Consider the following 22237-nt stretch of genomic DNA (forward strand, 5'->3'; position numbering starts at 1 on the left):
GTCCAGTAGCACCTTTAAGACTAACCAATTTTATTGTAGCATAAGCTTTCGAGAATCAAGTTCTCTTCGTCAGATGCATGATACAAACTGGTCAAATACAGAAGAGGAAGGTGGAGAGGGGAGAGAAGGGGACATATATCAGAAGGGGACAGGATGCGCTTCCTGTCCCCTTCTGATATATGTCCCCTTCTCTCCCCTCTCCACCCTCCTCTTCTGTATTTGACCAGTTTGTATCATGCATCTGACGAAGAGAACTTGATTCTCGAAAGCTTATGCTACAATAAAATTGGTTAGTCTTAAAGGTGCTACTGGACTCTTTCTGATTTTTCCCTCTCTAGACTCTCTAAGACAACATTCAGAAGTTACAGCAGCCATCATTTTATCTGTGATACTTACAAACAGGGTCTGTTTGCCGTGCTGGCACACTCATTTGCTTCTCCGCCCACCAAAATGTGCAGCATGCTCGAAAGTTTCCTGGCTTGGGGTGTCTTCAATCAATCTCTAATGTCTATTGGATAGGACAACATGAATTCAAAAGATATTAAAGTTTCACTTTGCATTGAACTCTACAAATATGTTATTAAATATCTTACTAAGTAATCTCATAAAAATACACAGTGAACTATTTAAATATCTGGTGACAGTAGTATATGCAGCAAAAAGGAAGGCAGAATCCTGTCTAGATTTGACAGAATTGATGGATAAGTTATACAAATACGCAACAATGGCAAAATTAACATCTTACATACATAATATTAGAATTTCAGGAAAAATGGAAACTTTTTTTGATTATGTAGCTGAAACTATAACAACAACAACAAAAACATTTAATTTATATACTGCTCTTCAGGACAACTTAATGCAGTTTACAAAGTGTGTTATTACTATCCTCACACGACAATCAACCTGTGAGATGGGTGGGGCTGAGAGAGCTCCAAGAAGCAGTGGCTGACCCGAGGTCACCCAGCGAGCTTCAAGAGGAGGAGTGGGGAATCAAACCCGGCTCTCCAGATTAGAGTCCTGCCTCTCTAAACCACTATACTAAACTGGTTCTCTACTAAGAACAATGATCAGTAAATCAACTAAGAACAATCATCAGTAAATGGGTTAGTTATTAAATTTGTAACTTAAAATACAGAATATAAAATCTTGAATATAAATGTACTTTAACATAAGCAAGTACTACTGTGTCTCACAGAAAGTGTTTTATTATTTTTTTTTGATAAAGCGGATGGTAGGGAGAAATACTTTGTGGTTTATATATTCTGTTATATGTAACTATTTCTGTTTTATGCAACTGTGTTATAAAATCCCTTTTCCCTTTCTGCATTCCTTTTATTATTGTTTTTTAAAAACAAAATTTAAAGCAACACAATTGAAACTGATGGACCATTTCTGCAAGGCAATTCTGTTTTGAGAAGAATTAAAAGCATTTTATTTAGAAGGCCCCGTTTTAGTCCTGCCATCTCAAATGAAATACTTTTAGGCAATAGATGCCTCCAAAGCCCTTACTTCAGAGTCACTACTGAGATATGTGGACCCATTATCTGACTTGGTATGGGGTTTTTCATGTGTTTACTATTGACCCAAGAATAGCTGCCTACCTTACAAGGTGGTCGTGAGGACATAATGTACATGCAGCATTTTGAACTCTATGCACATGCTTTGTGGTTTTGGTTTGTACAAAAAAGCCAACCTTGCTTTCAGGGCCTTTTATGTTGAGCGCTTAATTAACACAATTCCCACGAAGGTGGCCCTAACAATATGCCTGAATTTAGTGGGAACTTATTGAATACTTTTGCTCCGTAGCATCGTCCTAGCAACCCTGGGAAATCCATCTCCCTGAATTAATAAGCCAAATGTTTAGGTGCCTGGAGAGTTAATGTTTAACCTATAATTGGGGTGATATTACGGCAACAGAAACATGTAAAGCTGAACCTTTTCTCTACATAACTGCAAGGTGTGTGTGTGTGTGTATGAGACAGAGAGAGAGAGACAGAGAGAGATTCTACCTGCATAATCCAGCAGAGAGCTACCAGATATATGGGAATCAAGAGAGCCACAATTTTAAGCCACTTAAAATCTGATTCTTTCATTTCCCCCCATCATGAGTGAATATCCAATCTGTTTCAATGGCACCACTAATGTTTGGAACAGGCGGCTGGTTCTTTCCTTGGGGATCCCTCAGCTGACTCTCACCATCATCTCGATGGCCTTCAACTCCACAGTCATCATCGCTGTTGTGCTTTCCAAAGACCTCCACAAACCCATCTTCATTCTCTTCTGCAACCTGGCAATCTCCGATCTTCTTTCCAGCTCCTCCGGGTTCTGGATCACCACTTGGTTTCTCACCGACCCAGAAAGTACCGTTGTCGGGTCCAAGGACATCCTCCTGCCGTATGCCTTCTACACCATGTCGATTCTGGCCACCATCTATAACTTAGTCGTCATTGGGATTGAGCGTTACTTGGCGGTGGCTGAATGTCTCTGGGTGAGATACAGTGTCACCAGAAAGCAGACCCTGGGCATTGTGTTGGTCACTTGGCTGCTCGCGTTCTTCTTGGGCTTCATGCCCCTGATGGGGTGGAATTGCCTGAAGAAGGCCAACGTCTCTGCTCTTTATAGCCCTCTTTGCATTGACTATCTGATCTTTATCACTGTCCCCCACTGTGCAGTGGCTTTAATCCTACCGCTCTTCACGTATGTCAACATCATTGGGTTCTTGAGAAAGCAGACAATGACCATGGTGGCCCTGGGACAAGCTCAAGCCACCTACAAGTTGGCTGAAATCCAGGTAGCCCGGACTAGCGTGTTCATCTGGCTCCTAGCTTTGCTGTCTTATGCACCCTTCTTTGTAGGCGTTCTGCTTGACTCTGCTCATCAAGACTGCCCAGGCGATCTCTCTCGTGGCATCTACATATTCAGAAACCTTACAGCTATGATGATAACTATGAATTCGCTGGGAAACCCCATCATATACACTCTAAAAATGAAAAAACTGAGGCACAGACTCAAGTTTTTGAAAAGCCCCTCCAGCCATCGCATCCACGTGCAGGTGGTTGGAAACACACAGCGTTGCTTGCGGTGAGCACAGTGGAGGCAGTCCGGCAGCTTTCCTTCCAAGCATCTTGAAATACCCAAGCAGGCATGACCCTGTCTCTTGATGAGGGCTACAGGTCGCTTTGCTGTTGGGGAGCTGAATTCCTACCTTAGCACGCCAGTTAGTAAATTTCAGCACCAGGATGGGTGGACAGTTCCCCAGTACCCAGAAATTGTATTGTCCGTTTCCTACTGAGAACATGATCTTGCTCTGAAGTTTAGAATATGGTAGGCTATTCAGTGCAAACTATACAGTTTTGTTGTGAATCATTTTGCCGTGACTTATCCGAGCACAGAAACTCAACCAACGGCTATTTTCTTTTGATCAGAAAAACAGCACTCCTACTTTATAAAGAATGCGTGTGCAGATTAATGAGTTTCATAACATCCGATTGATCGTATCCAGGGAGACAGCCACAAAGATCTATCTTTTTACAAATCTCTAAGGAACTCAGGGCAGAATAATTGTTTCCCCATTTTGTCCTCACAGCAACCCTGTGGGGTAGATTAGGCTGAGAGATGGTGACCAGTCCAAGATCTTCCAGTGAGCACCACAGCTGAGTGTCAAGTTGAACTCTGAGCTCCCCATTCCTAGTCTGACACTCCAGCCACTACACCACACTGCTTCACAAACATTCTTATTATACAAATATATTTCTTGTGCATGACTGACTAGCTTACTTATGCATTTTGTGTTGGGGCGGGAATCTTTTAGGTCAACGTTTTTAAATGAATTAAGCCTCTCCATTTATTTTTCATTGAGAAATGTAGTTTTGCATATATTAATGTGTTAATTTTCTGTTTGTGTTATTATGAGAGATTTGCTGATGTGCCACAATAAATCCATTTGTTCAGTAACCAAGGGCTTGGAAGAGGGGGATGCCTGCTGCAGCTCTGCTTGCTTTATCGCTCTGACCTCTTAAGGTTCACTGACCTTAAGGACTGTTTAATGCTGGGCTGTCTTTTATCAACTTCTGGAAAAGTCATGTATTTTGTAATATTTCCAGCAACCCCAGACACATACTTACAGTTTTTTTAAAAAAAATGTTATTTAATATTTGAATATGGATTGTGTCGAGTATTTCTTTGAAACACAATGACCTTAACTATATGCTTAGGATGAGTGTGGAATGACCTATGTCTTAAAGGCAGTGTGGTGTAATAGTTAAGAGTGCTGGGTTACGATCTGGGAGACCCAAGTTCAACTCTTCTCTCTGCCATGGAGGCTCACTGGTGACCTTGGGCTAGTCACACACTCTCAGCCTAACCGACCTCACAGGGTTGTTGTGTGGATACCGTGGAGGGGAGGAGAATGATGTACGTCACTTTGGGTACCCGTTGGGTGAGAAAGGTGGAATATACATGAAGTAAATATAATGGTGAATAAAATTCACTTGAGAATCTTTAACAAAGATATGCAGCAAAAAACTCTCCATAATCTTTTGGAGGTTTTTGATAAAACAATTGATCTCTTCCCCCCCCCCCCGCCCCCTTCTCCTCTCAACACTTGAGCTCACCAGGGAAATGAATTGTTTGCTCTAGCTCTGCATTGATTTTTTGAATAAAGAATTTCTTCTTCCAGTATTATTAACCTTTAGCCAAAGGCTTAGCCTGCCCTATTTAATTTAATTTGCAAGTGCATTACTGCATAGGAAATAACCATGTTTCACAATGTTTGCCGATCACTAAACGTTAGTACTTTTATGGATATTAATTTCACCGTCCAGCATCAGCGGCAACCTGGAGACCAACGGTGATGGGGGTATTTCGGTTGTTTGATCTCATTTTTTCTGTTCTGTTTTTTTTCCGTTGGCTGCTAATGATTTTTCCTTCATCGTCTGGTACCTGCTTCTCCAGCTTCTCTAGTATAACATTATACCAGGTTTTGCATTTCATTCTTCTGCTGTTAGACACAACATTAACAACAACAGCAACAACGAAAACTCCATCTTCAAGGGCAGTCTAGCTGAGGAGCAACAAGAGCGGAAAGCGTTTTGTTTTCCTTCCCACTGCTGGAAACAGGATGCCAGGTTAAATGGAATTTTGGTCTGACCCAACAAGGCCATTATTATGAGTCAGAAATTGAACCTCCATGTATGGAGGCACTCTATCACCTCTGCATATCGTAGCTTAGGCTGTTGCAGCAAAAACAGCTGTTACTCCTTATGCTCACTGGCCTTAAGGACTGTTTGATTTCATCAACTTCTGGAAAAGTCATGTGTTTTGTAATGCAGGTAGAGATTCACCAGGGGCAGTGTGGCGTACTAGTCACAGCTCTCTGAGCTCTCTCAGCCCCAACCACCTCACAGGGTGTTTTGTTGTGGGGATAATAATGGCATGCTTTGTAAACTGCTCTGAGTGGGAGTTAATCATGGTCATAGATCCAGAGGAGTTAGCCGTGTTAGTCTGTAGTAGCAAAATCAAAAAGAGTCCGGTAGCACCTTTAAGACTAACCAATTTTATTGTAGCATGAGCTTTCGAGAATCAAGTTCTCTTCGTCAGATGCATGATCCGAACTGGTCAAATACAGAAGAGGAGGGGAGAGAGGGGAGAGAAAGAAGGGGACATATATCACAAGGAGACAGAATGCAATTAGCGTGGAGGCAGTCAAAACATTCCTTTGCTTGGAAATGTAAACATCTCCTTTTGGTGTGCAGTCAGTTTGCCGTATTCATTTGTAGCAGTGAAAGTATCCAATTCCTATGTAGTATAAGCCTTCGATGACCACAGCTCTCCCTGCCAGCTGCATCTGACAAAGAGAACTGTGATCCTCGAAAGCCCATACCAGGTGTCACTGGGCTCCCCCAGACCACGCCTCTGTAAAGGGAATCTGTTACCTGTGATAATGTGATAACCATTCATAGTCTCTATTCAGTCCCAGCTTGACAGAGTCAAATTTGCATATGAATTCCAATTCAGCAGCCTCCCGTTGGATTTTGTTTTTGAAAGGTTTCTGTTGAACCACAGCGACCTTTAAGTCTTTGATGGAATGTCCTGGTAGATTGAAGTTGTCCTGAAGGGCAGTATATAAATTGAATGTTATTATTATTATTATATTATTATTACTGGCCAGAGTACCAGCACAAGAACATGAAAAGCTGGTTTCAAACATTTCAAATCCTGGGTCACCTTTGGCAGTCACTTTCTCAGCCAAACCTACCTTGTAGGGTTGTTGTCAAAAGACACAGTGCATCCCGTCCCTAACAGGAGCAATGATACTTCTTTTAGGTAGGTAACATTTTTAGTGCAATCCTAAGCAGAGCTAATCCTTGAAATCAATAGTTTAGCCTGGAGTAACTCTGTTTAGGATCCAGAGGAGTTAGCCATGATAGTCTGTAGTTGCAAAACAGTAAAGTGTCTAGTAGCACTGTTAAGACTAACCAACTTTATTGTAGCATAAGCTTTTGAGAACCATGATGCATCTCTTCGTCAGATGCATCGTAAACTTTTGAGAACCACAGCTCTCTTTGTCAGATGCAACCGTATTGTAGGATAAGCTTTTGAGAACCACAGCTCTCTTTGTCAGATGCAACCGTATTGTAGCATAAGCTTTTGAGAATCACAGCTCTCTTCGTCAGATGCAACTGTATTGTAGCATAAGCTTTCCAAGAACCACAGCTCTCTTCGTCAGATGCAACTGTATTGTAGCATAAGCTTTCCAAGAACCACAGGCTCTCGTCAGATGCAACTGTATTGTAACATAAGCTTTTGAGAACCACAGCTCTCTTCATCAGATGCAACTGTATTGTAGCATAAGCTTTCGAGAACCACAGGCCTGTTCATCTGACGATGCATCTGACGAAGAGAGCTGTGGTTCTCCAAAGCTTATGCTACAATAAAGTTGGTTAGTCTTAAAGGCGCTACTGGACTCTTTACTATTGTTTAGGATTACGCTGTTGGTCTCCATTGGTTGACTACTGAAAATCCTTTCTATCAAAGCCGGGGCTGGGAAGGGCCTTGGTGCCGTAGCATTGCGTTCAGATTCTAGAGTTTTAAGATCCCTTTCTAGGGTTGCCAAGTTGGGAAATTCCTGGAGATCTGAGGGGGGGGGGTGAAACCTGGAGAAACCGGGGTTTGGGGAGGGAAAGGACCTCGGCATGGCATAATTCCATAAAACCCACCCCCTCAAAGCAGCCATTTTCTCCAGGTGAACTGATGTCTGTTGTAATTCCGGGAGCTCTCCATCCACTACCTGGAGGCTGGCAACCCTATCCCTTCCCCCAAAGAGAGGTCAGTGATCGATTGGTCCAAAACCCCTCAACGAAATTAAAAAGCTGCAAACTCTTCCGGCGGGTGCAATTTGCTCGGTCTGGAAAGGCCAGAGCCCGGCCGGCCGGAGCGTTTCTTTCGGAAGGGAGGCGGAGCAGGAAACCGCTCGCGTTCAGCCGGCCCCGCACCTCCCGCAGCCTCCGCCGCGCGGCGCCATCCGGCCGGGCGCCTCGAAGGGGCGGACCGGTGGGCGGAGGGCCGCGAGCTGCGCAGCCGGAGCCCCGCCCGGCCGGAACCCACGTGGAGCCCGGCGGAGCCATGCAGGAGGCGCGCGGCTGCAGCGTCTGCTCGGAGGGGGGCCCGCGGCCGGCCAAGTACCGCTGCCCCAGCTGCAGGGCCCGCTAGTGAGTGGCGGGCGGGCGGCTCCGTCCAGGGGCCCGCCTCTTGCAGCGCGCTTCCCTGGGAGGGAGCTCTGCGGAGGCCCGGGGCGGGGGGGCTTACTCCCCAGGAAACCGGCCCTCTCCCCTTAGCAGCCCCAGATGCGCAGGGCGGGTCGTCCTCTCGTCCCCAGGGAGCGAAGGGGGACTCTGTATATGCTCAGAGGTGCTGCGGCTGGTGCAGTAAGGATTGGGTTGTGCACGCTGTACAGGCCCAGACGTGCCCTCTGCGCACGTGTCCAGCAGGCGGCCTCAATAAGCGTCCCTTGCGTCTGTCCTCGAGACGGGGGCTTCTCGGTGGCAAAATGCCCTCTGTAAATGCTCAGAGTCGATCTCGTTTTGCGTGCGCTTTAGGGGCAGGGATCAGATACGGCCCGTTATGGGCGGAAAGGTCCGAACCAGGAGGGAGAGGCGGGGAAGCAGCCCTCCCGCCCCGGCAGCACGGGGTTGCAGTTCGCCCAGCCCGGGCGGGGGTGGGGGGGAGTGCCAAACTACAACTCCCGGAATTTCCTTGGGGAGGTGACGGGAGAGCTTGGGTCTGAGTGCACACGAGGGCGCTCTGTTAACCCACAGCACGGGGGCTTTGGCGCGACCCCCTGACCGATTTCCATCCCCTTCAGCTAAACTACGGTGGGCTTCAGTTTCCTGGACTTGAGCACCCCCCCCCCAAACACACACACAGCCTAAACGCCCTGAGCCCCCTAACGCCCCGGCATGCATTCCTTTGCCCAGAGTCTGCAGGCAGGCACGTGGGTGTGGGTCAGGACCTGGGGAAACGAAACCCTGCCCTCAAGACATAGCTGACACATGGCGACCCCTGCTGGGCTTTTCATGGCAAGAGACTAACAGTGGTGGCTCGCCGTTGCCTGCCCCCGCAACCTTGGGCTTCCTTGGAGGGCTCCCATCTAATTAAAGGGGGCCCTAGTCCACCACTAACATCAAGAGGGGACCAGAGGCAGCATAGTGTAGTGGCTGGAGCGGCAGACTAGGATCTGGGCAACCCAGGTTCGATTCCCTGCTGTGCCGTGTAATCTCACTGGTTGACCTTCAACCAGTCACAAGACTGTGGGAAAGGTGTGTCGAGAAAGGGCTTGAAGCAAATGAGGTGGTGGTCTTGTGGGGTTTTTGGGAGAGGGTTCCCTCCAAATTTCTGCCTCCCTATAAGTGGGGGGTGGATGAGTTTCTTGCTCTTTATTGTGTTGTTGTTGCTTTTTATTGTGTATCTGTGGGACTGCCTCTCCCCATATGAACCCCAGAGTACTCTGCTCCAGCAATAAACATCTATTAAAGATCCCTGGCCCTAGGGAGGCCCGCCTAGCATCGACCAGAGCCAGGGCCTTTTCAGTCCTGGCCCCAGCCTGGTGGAACACTCTGTCCAGTGAGACCAGGGCCCGGCGGGATTTGTTAGCTTTCCACCGGGCCTGTAAGACAGAGCTATTCCGCCAGGCATATGGTTGCTGCGAGGCGGTGTCCCCTAGCCGGGGAAGTATGGCATGTGCCCTCCCTACTAGTGTCACCTTCCATCTCTCACATATTTCCCTGCCAAAATGCTCTGGCGATGGCTAAAAAGAGGTGGTCGTCTAGATTATTGTGCCGCTGTGTCTATATATATAGATACATATGTATTTTAATCTAAGGTATTTAAATGTTTTATGGTTTTAAATCGTATAAATTGTGAAATGTGATTTTAAATTCTGGTTGTAATCCGCCCTGAGCCTGCTGATGTGGGGAGGGCAGAATATAAATTGAATATAAATAAATAAAATTGTGTTGCCCGTAGGAATCCCGAAGGCTTGGCTTCAGATCCTATTTTCAGTCTTAGAGGCTGTAAGCCCTGTGAAGAAGCAGCAGCAGCAGGCTGCCTCTGTGCCCGTGCAGAGTGAACATAACAGAAAGCTGCCTTGTGTAGACTGGAACCAACAACTGTTCCCTTTAACTGAAGATGGTGGGGGCCAAATTTGGGACATCCTTCAGGCAAAGATGCTCCACCACTGAGCCATGGCCCTCTTTTTCATCAGCTCCCACCCACCAGATACTTGGGGCCATGCTTTGACCTTAGTGAGGCAACTCCAGTATGGAGGTATGAGTGTGCTTTAAAACCTGACATCACTTTCTTTACCCGTTTGTGGCAAGATTCACTCCCTCCATGAAACTTTACACATTTTAGGTCTCTCTGTCACCCCCTCCAGCTTGAAAACCGCTAGACTTGCTCTTGATCTCACACAGCTGCTATATACTAAGAAATGCCATTTTTGTCCTGGGCACCTAATGTAACAAAATTGTGCCTCCAGTTTTAGAGGCAGTCTATCACTGAATGGCAGTTGCTGGAGAGTAAATGGGATAGGAAAATTTGTTGCCTTCCTGGCCTGCTGATGGGCTATCCTGGCGGTTGAACTAGATGGGCTCTTGATCTGATTCAACAGAGCAGTTCTTATTTGCCATGGTAATAAAGAGTGAAGTCTCCATGTTCAATGGCAGTCTACCCCTGATCCCAGCTGCTGGGGGCAGGGGGTGACGGGAGGGCTGTTTTCTTCATGCAGTAGTGATCTGGCTACCTGCTTTGGGAAGCGGGATTCTGGACTACTGATCTTACGTTCTGATACGCATTTTCAAGTTTTAAATTCCGTTTGTTTCTTGCAGTTGTTCCGTGCCCTGCTACAAGAAGCACAAAGGTAGTCTGGTTTTCCTCTACCTCCCTTGTTCCCTATTCAGAGATGTTGGTTTCTGGGGAAATTAGAACAGAAAATGTTTCTGGAAAATATCCACGGCATTTAATCCGATATCCTGATTTAGCACAATTACTTTACTTTTAAAAAACAAGTTTTAAAAGTGCCAGTCTTAATTTTATGTCTCAATAGCAACAAGTATTTGAACTGAAATAGTCGATCAGGAAAGAAATACATTGTGTGTTTTAATTGTTATTTTCAAAAGATTTCAAAGCTTTATGTGGAAATAGTTTTTATTTACAATAATACTAGTAAAAATACCAAGACAATACAGCATATACCTTGCTTAAAGGGGGAAAAAAACCCTAAAGGTAGTGAATACTGTTAATGCACTATTTTAGTCTGTGTTTTGATTTGACGTGAATCGTGAATACGTACCTTGTCCTCCCCCCCCCTTTTTTATCTTTATTATTTATGGCTTTTTTTTCTCTACCCCACCACTCAATTTACAAGCCAGTAGAGCACACACGTATTCTTGACAAGTTCCTTGGGATGTTCACTTGAAAAACAATTACAACTTTGAAATTGCCACGCTGGCCTGATATTTTACGTTATTGGCAATGGCATCCATTTCATTGTTACTATTTTCATCAAAGAATGAATCATTAGACAGGGAAAAAATTCTGTGGAAAAATAAAAGGATTGGAATATATTCTGAAATTTTTTTTGCCCCGTATCTTTTGTCGGTTTTGGAGTAGGTCCTTGGATCACCTGCTGTGTGATTTGGCCCGTTTGCTTGCCATTGGCCACTGTGTTGTGCCAGATCTTGCTGTGTGTGTTCCTCCTCCATGCTAAGGGGGACTGAACGTGTGTGTGTGTGTGTGAGAGAGAGAGAGAGAGAGAGAGAGAGAGAGAGAGAGAGAGGGTTATGCATAAACAAACTGGAGGGGTCCCCATAGTTTTAAACAGTCCCAAGTAACATCCATTTATCTTCTATAACTTGAATAATCCTCATTTGAAACTCTTTGCATTTTGAACAGAACAATGTGCGCCAAAAGTAGATCCGGTTCCACAGCCTGAAAGGACAGACATTTTGACAGGGGTTCAGCAGGAGAAATCCTCAAACGCTGAAGGTATTTACACCTTTTCCATCTTGCTTGCTGAAACAAACCGTTTTTCTCTCTCCTTGACAGGGGTGTTTAGGTCTTAGTAAAGGAAAACTGGGTTCGAATCTCTGCTCTGCCGTGGAAGCTCAGCCAGTAATCCTGGGCCATCACTACCTCTCAGGATAACCTACCTCATAGGGTGGTTGTAAGGAAAGAATGGAGGAAGGAAAAACAATGTGATACGCCACTTCGGGTCCCCACAACAGAGAGGAATGAAGTATTAATAAAAAGTTAAAAAGAAATTCAGCAGTTCACATTTCACAATGCTGTTGTATGAAAATGGGGTTTATTTGGGAATGGGTGCAGGGAAAAACTTACCTGGGTGGGCTGTTTCGGAGGCCCTTTCCGTGGGAAAAGCTCATGTTTAAGGACGAGTTGAATTGGTAAAAATCTTTTTTCCAAGGCCATTGTGGTCAAAAAGGCCACAGGTCCCAAAGAGAAGCTTTGCTATGTGGCAAACCTTGCCCCTGTCTAGTTATGTATATATTCCTCACTCACCTTTCCTCAACAGAACTGAGCACCTTCTATGCTTCCTCCTCCCTCTCCTTTGTCCTCACAGCAACCCTGTGAGGTAGGTTAGGCTGAGATTGTGACTAGCCCAAGGTCACCCAGTGAGCCTCACAATGGAGAGGATTCGAATCGGGGTCTCGCCAGCTGTAAGGCCCAGTACGATAACCATTATTCCATTCCACATTGTCTTTTAAGTACATTAAGGCCCCAGGGGTTATTTCCCAGCCTTTTTCTGTCTTCATTTAACCGTTTTATTCCTGATTTTCTTCAGCAAGCCCTTGGCCAGTGGGTGACACTTTGACAGAAGACGAGGAGGAAGACAAGGTGCCTTTACACAACCTCCAGCGCTTAAGTAAGCTGTTGTTTTTTGCTGTGAAACCAAAGAAAGGTGTGAATTCACCGCTCCTCCTTCAATGAGACAATGTTAGCCCTAATTTTTTTACCTGGCATGTGTACATGGTCATTGAGCTGGCATTAGAAGGATGATCACAAAAAACTGAAACAGTATTTTAATTTGGCTGGGGATGAAACCGAAATATTCAGTCCTGTTAGCATTGGTTAAGACACACTCTAGGCTGCCAGAGTTCGTTGAGAACTGCTGCTAGTCACGGTAAAGGGTACAGGGATATCTCGGCTCATTAGATCATGTAACTACTAACTGGCAATTATTCACATCTCTTAGGGCTGTGTTATGTATTAGGTGTGGCATGTGGAGCTTTCTGCACTTGCACTGAGTCAGTTTGGTATAGTAGTTAAGAGCGCGGGACTAATCTGGAGAACCGGGTTTGATTCCCCACTCCTCCACCTGAAGCCAGTCACAGCTCTCTCAGAGTTCTCTCAGCCTCACCCACCTCACAGGGTGATTGTCATGAGGATAATAATGGCATCCTTTGTAAACTGCTCTGAGTGGGCGTTAAGTTGTCCTGAAGGGCGGTATATAAATTGAATGTTGTTGTTACTGTATTTGTTGGAGTGTCAGGTGGCTTACCCACTTCCATCCCAGACAGTTTTCTTTGGAACTCATTCCTGAAGGTCTATTAATTGTTTCTTAACCAAGCTTTCCTGTTTCACAGCCCAGCTAGATGAAATTTTAAAACAAAGTGGTGGGAAGTGTTGAGGAAAGGCACCCCCACCCGCCCTCCACACATTCCGATTCTTCCTTGTAAGCCCCCACTTCAAGCCTTATGAGGAATGTGTTTGGATGGAAATATGTAATTCGGTTCTTAAACACTAGAAGCCATATTTGGCGACGAGGCAGTTCTGGCTCAGTAGTAGAGCACACATGTTTGCAGGCGGAAGGTCCCAGGATGGATCATGAGCATGTCTGGGTAAAGGCCCCTTTTTCTTGTGGAGTTATAAGGGGACCTGCAGGGGACCAAAATTATAACAGAGCAAAGACTGAACCAGGGCTTTCTTTGTTCTTGGATACCCCTCACCCTGTTTGTGCGGACCTGTGGATATCCTCACTAAGACAATATTCTCATTTTCTGCTAATAAATATTGTGTTCCTGTTGCGGTTCCTTATAGCTCAGCAAAAACAGATAGCAGTTGTTCAACCCAGGCCAGCCTGTGACTGTGGTGGTTGTTCCCTGTTGTGAAGCTTATCCTCAAACAAGACCAGATTTCAGACGTTCGGGCATGTAAGCACCTAAGCCACTGTAAAGCTGTATGGATCAGTGCCCATCAACCTGAATTTGCAAGAGTGTAAGGTCAATGTTCTAGGACTGGTGGTGGTCACTGAAAGACATAGGAAGCTCCGTTTGTCTTAAGGGAGGGAGGCTAGTCATCCCTGACTAGTCCTTTTGGGTTCTGAACGCGAGTCTCTTATTGCTGCTTTCCCAACAGGGGAATCGGAAGAACTCCACGGCCTTCTCCTCAACCCCCACCTCCGGCAGCTGCTTCGAACCGTCGACCAGGCCGCAGACAAGAATTCCCTCATGAGAGAGTACATGCAAGAGCCACTCTTTGTGGAGTTTGCTGACTGCTGCCTGCGGATTGTTGAGCCGCCCGAGAAGGAGAACGAGTTTCCTGAGTGAAACAGGTTCAAGGATAAGAAGAGAGGGTGGAAGGCAGTTTGTGACTGTCCAGGCCGGAATGGAACCTCTCCTCTGATGATTAACCGCTGACTTCTCAGTCCCTTTCTTTCTGAGTGGATTCCGCTGTTGTCTGTGGCTCTCTTCTCCCAGATTTGGGGGAATGGGAGCAGTTATATGCCAGAAGCAGATTTTTTAAGCTTTGAAATCCATCTTCCAGCTTTTACCATCTTGGAAATGATGTGTTCCATTTGTAACATGGAGGACTCTGCTTTATGATTTTTTTTTTTTAAAAAAGAGCTTCCCTACCAGTTTAAAACCCTGATTTTACATTTCATTGAAGTGGTAGTGAAGTCACTCCATATAGTTAAGCAAAAATAGGTTGCTCATCATATCTTGTACTTACAAAACGGCTCATCATGTTTAAAAATTGTTCCTGGATTGTACCATTTCCGATTGGTGGTAGGGGAGGTGTGACTGCCCCCTCCAGAATTCACAAATGAAGGTCCTTCTAATTCAGTAAGGGGGTAACAATTCAGGAATAACTTTACCATCCCATAACCTGTTTGGACAGACATGGGACCAGGAGGATGAATCGAATCCTGGCGTTTGCCAGTTAACAAAAACATCTGCCTCTCGGAAAGGAGTAGAATGGATGGGTGGAAGTTTCCCCCACCGTTGTGGTGAGCTTTGCAATCTGTTTCGGTGACAATGCGATGGATATGTACCATCCAATGAGTTTCACTGGCAAGCGTTTCCTATGGGAACGCTATTTCCAAGGTGTTCATGTGCAAGCATGGATTGCTGCGCCCCACTGGAACTCTTATTTATTTATTTCTGACTTAGACGGGGGCCGCTTTCACCTGGCCTTTGGCAGATGAGAAATGGAGGTTCAAGTTTAGTTGGAACAACTGCAGCAACAATCTTAACACATTTATCATAGACTTTTAAGACCTCTTTGTGTAAATCAGATAAATCCAGAAGTAGGGGAATACTGACCATTTGGTGTTCCTGGCTAAAGCTCTGCGTGGCAACTCTTAGGCCATGTACCAGTGGTTTTTCAGAACATGTGACAGTTTTAGTGCAGTGGCCGTAGCCCTCTGTCTAGCCCAATTCTTTATAGCTGAGGGGATGCTTAAAAATACTTTTTGGTCATCTTTCTTTGTGGGGGTGCGGGGTGGGTGGGAACCAAACTTGGATTGTAGCAGACAAAGCTTGTTCAAGAATGTCAGAAAACAATAATATTAAACTTTGGCTTTAATTTATGACAGTTCTGGTATATTCTTAGAAAATTTCTTGTGCAATTGTTACATCTTACAGCTGCAATTACAAATGTTCACACCCAATTCTGAACGGCAAACCCCCTTGGACATTTAGCCCTGCCTGTTTCCAACCTGCAAACTTTGGAGCAGAAGATTTAGTACTGAGGTAGAGGACGGAGACGTGCTTTGGTCCATGAAAGGGGAGAAAGGATGGGGGTATCCCTTTTACTATCCCGTGGGGAGGTGCTGAACCCCAAGTGCATGGGGACATCTTTCAAGATTGACACATTCACAAATGTGCAGAGAACAAAGAGGCAGGAAATTGTGAGCCTTTTAGTGTAACAAGATGCTGGTTTGCGCTCTTAATTGAGAAGGTGTCTTTGTCCTGTGTCCTAGAGCAGGGGTCCCCAACCTTGTTAAGGCTGCAGACCCTTTTGGAATTCAGATACACAGTGGCGGAGCCAACCATACAATGGCTGCTATAAATGGCGGAGCCAACCACAAAATGGCTGCCACAAGAGGCGGAGCCAACCACAAAATGGCTGCCACAAGAGGTGGAGCCAACCACAAATGTCAGGGAGTAAAGCTAGTAACTCTAATAGAAACTCTTCAACATTTCAGGCAGAAGCTCTGTTAAACAGGATGACTTTTAAAATTAACATTGTTTAAAAATTTGTTTTTGTATACATACAAAACATCAGTCACACACTAAAGTATGTTGTGGTAGCAGCTGATGCTAAAGTGACATTTTAAAGAGTCTGCGCAGCCACTCGGAACCCCTGCTGTTCCAAAGCTCCATCTGGACCCACCCAATTTCTAAAAAAAAACTTGGGGAGTGCCATGTTGAGGACCCGTCCTAGAGTATGGGCGTGTGGTGGAACTGAACACGTGCTGTTTGTCATCCCCCCCCCCCGCCCCAACATGTGTAGACTTTACTAAGGGTGGCATGAACTGGGCAGTGTCAACTAAAATGCCATGAGAAGGAGGCAGATAGAAAAGAACTTTTTTTCGATGAAAGAGTGCAATTAAAAGCTTTCTAGTGGACAGAAATTCACTTTTAGGTAGCGAGCAACTTGTGGTTGTCGAGCAGAATTTGGTTGAAGCCGGTCCTTGGGCAGTCGTGACAGTGAGGTCTGGTGTTGGCATAAAGCAGCGGTGATTTCTTGCAGTGGAACTTGACCGAGCCCTAGGCAGAAAACGTGAATGTTAGGATTAGTCTGTAAAACAAGTGGGGCTGCCCCCCCACCCCGCAACACAGTTTCGCCAACTTCTGCTAGCCAAGTTCCACGTTAAAAAAACCCTGAAAAGATTCTTTCAGCATGCACAAGAAGCGCCTATCAGTTGCATTCAAGCAAAAATTGCTGTTTTATCTGACTGGGCAGGGACTCAAAGAAAAGACCCTCAGCTAAAAGGTGTGGCTAATCCGGCTGTATGGACTACAACCGAATGATCTGTGGAAAGGTGCAGAATGACTTGCCCCTGCCAATGTCACTTCTCTATTTAAATACCCAAGGCAGCTTAAAACAACAGCATTATTCCTTTTAAGTAACCATTAACACAACACCAGACATCAAACCAATAAGCACAACAATTCAACTGAGGAACAGAATGGCGCAAAGAAAATGTGACAAGTGAGGACCCAGAAGGATTTGAAGGGGACACAGCAATTCCCCTTCCTTGACCATGTCCTTCCCATGTCCTTCACTGCTTCCCATAGCCTCTACCCCTTTTCCTTGCTCCCTTCTCTTCCCCTTTCCCCTTCCCCCCCTCCAGTTGCATGGTGTGTGTGTGTGTGTGTGTGTGTGTGTGTGTGTGTGTGTGTGTTTTTCCTCTTTCCCTCCTTCAGGCAGCCTCCACATGCTCACCATCCTTTCCTTCAAAATCTCTAACTTACTGTTACCTGCCTCCCATCTTCACCTATATTTCATAATTTACTTCACTTACATTTTTTGCAGTGGGAACACAAAGCAGCTTACATCTTTCTTCTTGCCTTCACATTATCCTCACAACAACCCTGAGAGGTAGATTAGACTGAGTGTGTGTGAGTGGATCATGGGCACCCAGCGAGCTTCCACAGCAGAATCTCCTGGATCCTACTCTGAAACTCTTACTTGTCAGAGATGCTTTAGGCTGATCCTGCACTGGACGGGGTTGGACTAGATGGTCTGTATGGCCCCTTCCAACTCTGTGATTCTATGATTCTAACCACTCTGCTACACTGGCTTTTAGGGGAGCTGCTGTAGAACAGTAATAAGCAGGGTCAGGGTGAGCCATGCAGGTAATGTGGGTTCAAGTCATCCAGTGGTGGTTTCTGGGCCTGGCCCCACTGAGTCTTCCCTCAGAGGCCAAAACAGCCTTGGAAATGGCCCTGCCCCCTCCTGCCTTTTACTGACAGAAACCAACCCTGGAATGCTAGTTAAACTGTTGTAGTTGCCTAGCAACTGCCATTGAGGGCATTTGGTTAAAACTATCAGTGCTCCTTTTATCATTTTGGGGTTTTTTTAGGTTCCAGATTTTTTTCAACAAACATTTTTCAGGTGCGTAGGAAGACCTGTCTTGTGCATTCATGGCTCCAATCTCTGGATCCTCAGATCAGGGTCTCTTGGCTATTAGTATATAAGATTATTGAGGAAGAGACATGCTTAACTACAAAACCTGGAGAAATAGGACAGATTTTGCTTGGCATCAGATCTAGAGAGGGAATTCCACAAATGGGGTGCCATAATCCAGCAGTGAATGGCACGGGTCTCACTCAAATACACATGAGCTGCTTCATACCATGTCAGGCCTCTGGTACCCAGGCTGAGTTTTGTGTCCTCTTCCTGCCAGCAGCTCTGCCAGGCCTCCACAAGAGAAAGAAGGGTTTTCCCCAATACCTGTGCTCTTTTAACTGAACTCTCAAACCTTAAAGGTCACTGTAGTTCAACAGAAACCTTTCAAAAACAGAATCCAACAGGAAGCTGCTGAATTGGAATTCATATGTAAATTTGACTCAGAGCGGGACCACAAGTGACGCCTGACACAGGTTGGACACTAGTCAGCTTCCCTCAAGTTTTGATGGGAAATGTAGGCATCCTGGTCTTGTAGCTTGGCTCTCCGACTGCTGTCCAATGGACTTTTCAACTGTCACTTGTCCAACATTCCGCCAAGCTGCCTACATTTCCCATCAAAACTTGAGGGGAGCTGACTAGTGTCCAACCTGTGTCAGGCGTCACTTGTGGTCCCGCTCACAGTCAAGCTGGGATTGAATAGAGACTATGAATGGTTATCTCATTATCAGAAGTAACTGACTTCCTTAACAGAAGCAACCTGATCTCCATATCAGAAGCTACTGTTTGCATCTACTCCACCCTCCCCTCTCCACCTATATATCTGACCAGTTTCTTCTTGCCTTCCATGCATCTGACAAAGAGAACTGTGATTCTCGAAAGCTTATGCTACAATAAAGTCGGTTAGTCTTAAAGGTGCTACTGGACTCTTTTTGATTTTGCTACTACAGACTAACACGGCTAACTCCTTTGCATCTCAAATCTGGTACCTCCAATATATGACCACTGAACTACGGCCTCTGCTGGGAGCACTGATGGCTTTAAAACAGCAGCTCTTTGACCTGTGCCTCAAAGCTGATTTTTCAGTGCAGATTAACTTTCCTCCATCACACTGCTGTGTGACATGGCCAGCTTCTACCAAGAACGTCGCACCTACCTGTGGTGGAGCTCGGATGGAAGTGATGCCCCTGTCCAATGCCTTGGTCTCGACCGTGCGATGGCGGTTGTGCTGTAGGACTTGGAGGCATACCAGAAACGTGACGTTTCTCTGAAACCCACCCAACGTCACAGGAGAGTTCGACAGCACCAGTCCAACGGGCCAGAACTGAACAATTGTACTGGATGGCCTGGATTTTTCCAATTCGCTGAAACCCTGACTTGAGGAAACAGAGAAAAAGGACTCCCCTTTGATGTCGTCTAGTTCCTCTGCAGCCAGAGTATCCATCTTTGCCTAAGGAGAAAAAAGCATTTTAACTCCTTCGTGGCAGTGTAGAGGTAAGCACGCTCGTCTCCTCTCCATCTCTAACCGCCTTCAGCCCATGAGGGCTCTTCATCCGGCCCTCGAGCTGTTTATCCACTTTTGGGGAGTGAATCTGCCAAACTGCAGCACTGGCTAGCAGGTTAATGGTCTCAAAAAATGTTAAACAGCTTAAGGGTGGTTCTGAGTGAGGGCCACCTCTGGGTCTCTGCTTGCTTTTGAAGGTGCAGGCTTGGTACCAGCACGGGCAACATCAAACCTGGAGCCTCCAGAAAAAGACAGAAAGCCCACTGTGGCTGAAAATCACGCTCATCCACGGCCCTAATGAATGGTAGCAGAGAAGTGAGAGATAGGTACTACTTCTGGAAAAATTACGCCAGAGCAGAGGAAGGGATTTTAAGCCTATGATAAATCAGAGCAAGGTGAAATTGTGGTTCCAGGAAACAGTTTCCAGCCAGAGCTGTGTATGTTCTAGCACTTAAAAAAAATAAAATTCTGCACTAATGAAACCTGGGTTCTCTAATCAATGAAAATTGTACAGGTTGTTTTGCCAGCAACGCAAACACAGCTAAGCATGTCTTACAAAAGCAGGTCGTTTGGATGAATGCCAAGATCCTGATCCATGGGAGAGATTGGGCACAGCTGCTTATGGGGAACTACAAAGGTGGTGCACGCTCTGAAATATCCAAATTCATATTTTACACAAAGATAACCCTCATTTTGTCCAGTGTATACAAAACAAATGTGGTTGTACTTCTGTGTGCATACTTTATTTTGCAATTTTTACCATTTTCCGCCTGCAAGTAAGGAGGTCAGGCGTGGAAGGCTATATAAGGCATTCAAGACCCACCCTTCACTATCATCCTGGATGCTCCAATTTCACCAAGCATTTTTACGCCTTCTAGAGTCTTTGCAATCATATGGTCTAGAAACTTGAGTTTCTTTTTAAAGAGTCATAGAAACATGAAACCTGAGCAACATGCCCTGCCCTGTGCTATTGCTGTCCTCCTTTGGAATCACAGCACACAAATCACAGCATATACATCCAACTTCCAACAAAAAGCAGGTCAGCTATAACAACTTGGCTCCCTCACCTTCCATTTTCTCCATGTCCGTTTTATAACCGTAACAGCTTTGCGCAGTTTCTGGAACCGTCTCCTGGCTAACCATGAACGAATGGCTGAAAAAAGGGAAGACAAAAAGAACTGTGGTTGTCAGTCCTAGGGTGGCAGTCCCTGGCAGTTAGATCCCCAAGCCCCTCTCAGCAAGCATGCAGGTGCATTGGTTGAAGAAACTTTATTTAGAGATCTATTCAGTTCGGGTGTACACTTGTAGGCAGAAGATGGCAGAAGTGATTATTCAAACAATAGGACTACTAATTATAGGGGACGTTCTCCCGCCCACTGGCCCGTTTGCATTCAGGCACGAAAACCCAAAAAGTTACATGGGAACATACTAGTTTAGTCTAGACAAAGCAGAGTGGAATCATTCCCTCCTGTGAAAAAGATACATTTCAGTACACAGCTGCATGTCTGGTCCAAGGACACTGAGAAGTGAAAGCACATATTTTTTAGAGATAACAAAGAGGCCATTGACTCCTCTGGAAATTAGTATTAGCAGTCTAGACACCCTCAGGTGACTTATATAAAATGCCTAAAGCACAGTATTTAACTTTGGCATTAGATCCAGAGGAGTTAACCATGTTAACTCCTCTGACGAAGAGAACTGTGATTCTCGAAACCTTATGGTACAGTAAAGTTGGTTAGTCTTAAAGGTGCTACTGGACTCTTTTCAACTTTGGCATTATATCAGTATAAGATGTAGTGTAAGATGCAGAACACAATAATGTCATGGATGCTTATATCATTCTCAGTATAAGATGCAGAACACAACAATGGCATGGATGCTTGCATACATGACAGCAGTAAGAGAATCTGCTGGAGCGTGTTCTGCAAAATGGAAAAAGTTCATTGCCAAAATCTCATGTGCAAACGACGGCCGTGACGGGCAAAATGAAATTATCCCCACCCCAGTACACTGTTTCCAGCCTTTGCCACGCACCGTCCTTCACTCAATATTTCAGGCACCCTCCCAATTAAAAGTTGGAGACTTCCTTTTGCTCTTGTACCCAAAAAAGTTTTAACGTGTAAAAAATACCCACTTTTGAGCCTCTTCCCTACAGCCGTGCAAGGGATAGGCCTCCCGAAGGGAAACTGCCTAGAGCAGAGACTCATGCAAGAAACACAACAGACAGACTCTTCTGAGGGATGGTCACTTGTCCACGAGAATGGGCTGCAACAGGACTTCGGCAGGCAGGGAGTGGACAGCCTCCTCTTGATGGGTACTTTTGGGCTCTCCGTCTCAAGCATCCCCCGTGAAAAGGATCTCAGAGAGCCATTGCCAATCAGAGCAGGAAATACCAAGCTAGAAGGATCACCGGTCTGACTCAGCAGAAGACTGTTTCCGGTGTTCCTGCAATCAGCGATACCCAACTGGTTCTGCGGCAGAGCAGTGTGCCGTGTCTCCCATTGGTTGACCTTGGGCCATGCACCCTCCAGCCTTAACCCACCTCACTGGGGGGTTGCGAGCAGGGCTTTTTTTCAGGGGGAACGCAGGGGAACAGAGTTCCGGAACCTCTTCAAAATGGTCACATGGCTGGTGGCCCCGCCCCCTGATCTCCAGACAGAGGGGAGTTGAGATTGCCCTCCGTGCTCCTCTGTCTGGAGATCAGGGGGCGGGGCCACCAGCCATGTGACCATTTTCTCTGAGGGCAACCCACTGAGTTCCACCACCTCTTTTCCCAGAAAAAAACGCCCTGGTTGCGAGGAA

At 45.7% G+C, this 22237-nt stretch overlaps 3 protein-coding genes across 6 annotated transcripts in view; 2 read left to right on the forward strand and 1 right to left on the reverse strand.

Moving 5' to 3' along the window:
• Positions 1-2107: 2107 nt before the first annotated feature.
• On the forward strand, positions 2108-3088 carry LOC129344946 (lysophosphatidic acid receptor 1-like). The gene has a single exon (XM_055001865.1). It carries the CDS (start codon positions 2108-2110, stop codon positions 3086-3088), a length of 981 nt encoding a protein of 326 aa, XP_054857840.1.
• Positions 3089-7620: 4532 nt separating this feature from the next.
• Positions 7621-15298, forward strand: ZNHIT3 (zinc finger HIT-type containing 3). Its single transcript, XM_055001320.1, has 5 exons — positions 7621-7712; positions 10386-10417; positions 11452-11544; positions 12359-12439; positions 13933-15298. The coding sequence occupies exons 1-5, from the start codon at positions 7627-7629 to the stop codon at positions 14121-14123; spliced, it is 483 nt and encodes a 160-aa protein (XP_054857295.1). The 5' UTR covers positions 7621-7626; the 3' UTR covers positions 14124-15298.
• A 61-nt stretch (positions 15299-15359) lies between these two features.
• The window catches only part of MYO19 (myosin XIX), a 78961-nt gene continuing 72083 nt past the window's right edge, over positions 15360-22237 (reverse strand). For all 4 annotated transcript variants that reach the window (XM_055001311.1, XM_055001312.1, XM_055001313.1 and 1 more), the window contains exons 23-25: positions 20503-20588; positions 19088-19381; positions 15360-16568 (exon numbers count right to left, since the gene is read on the reverse strand). In XM_055001311.1, coding sequence (XP_054857286.1) covers positions 16440-16568; positions 19088-19381; positions 20503-20588 — 509 coding nt within the window. In that variant the 3' untranslated portion in view covers positions 15360-16439. The remainder of the gene's footprint in view (positions 16569-19087; positions 19382-20502; positions 20589-22237) is intronic.

Source organism: Eublepharis macularius, chromosome 17, assembly GCF_028583425.1.
Source record: "Eublepharis macularius isolate TG4126 chromosome 17, MPM_Emac_v1.0, whole genome shotgun sequence".
Lineage (NCBI taxonomy): Eukaryota > Metazoa > Chordata > Lepidosauria > Squamata > Eublepharidae > Eublepharis > Eublepharis macularius.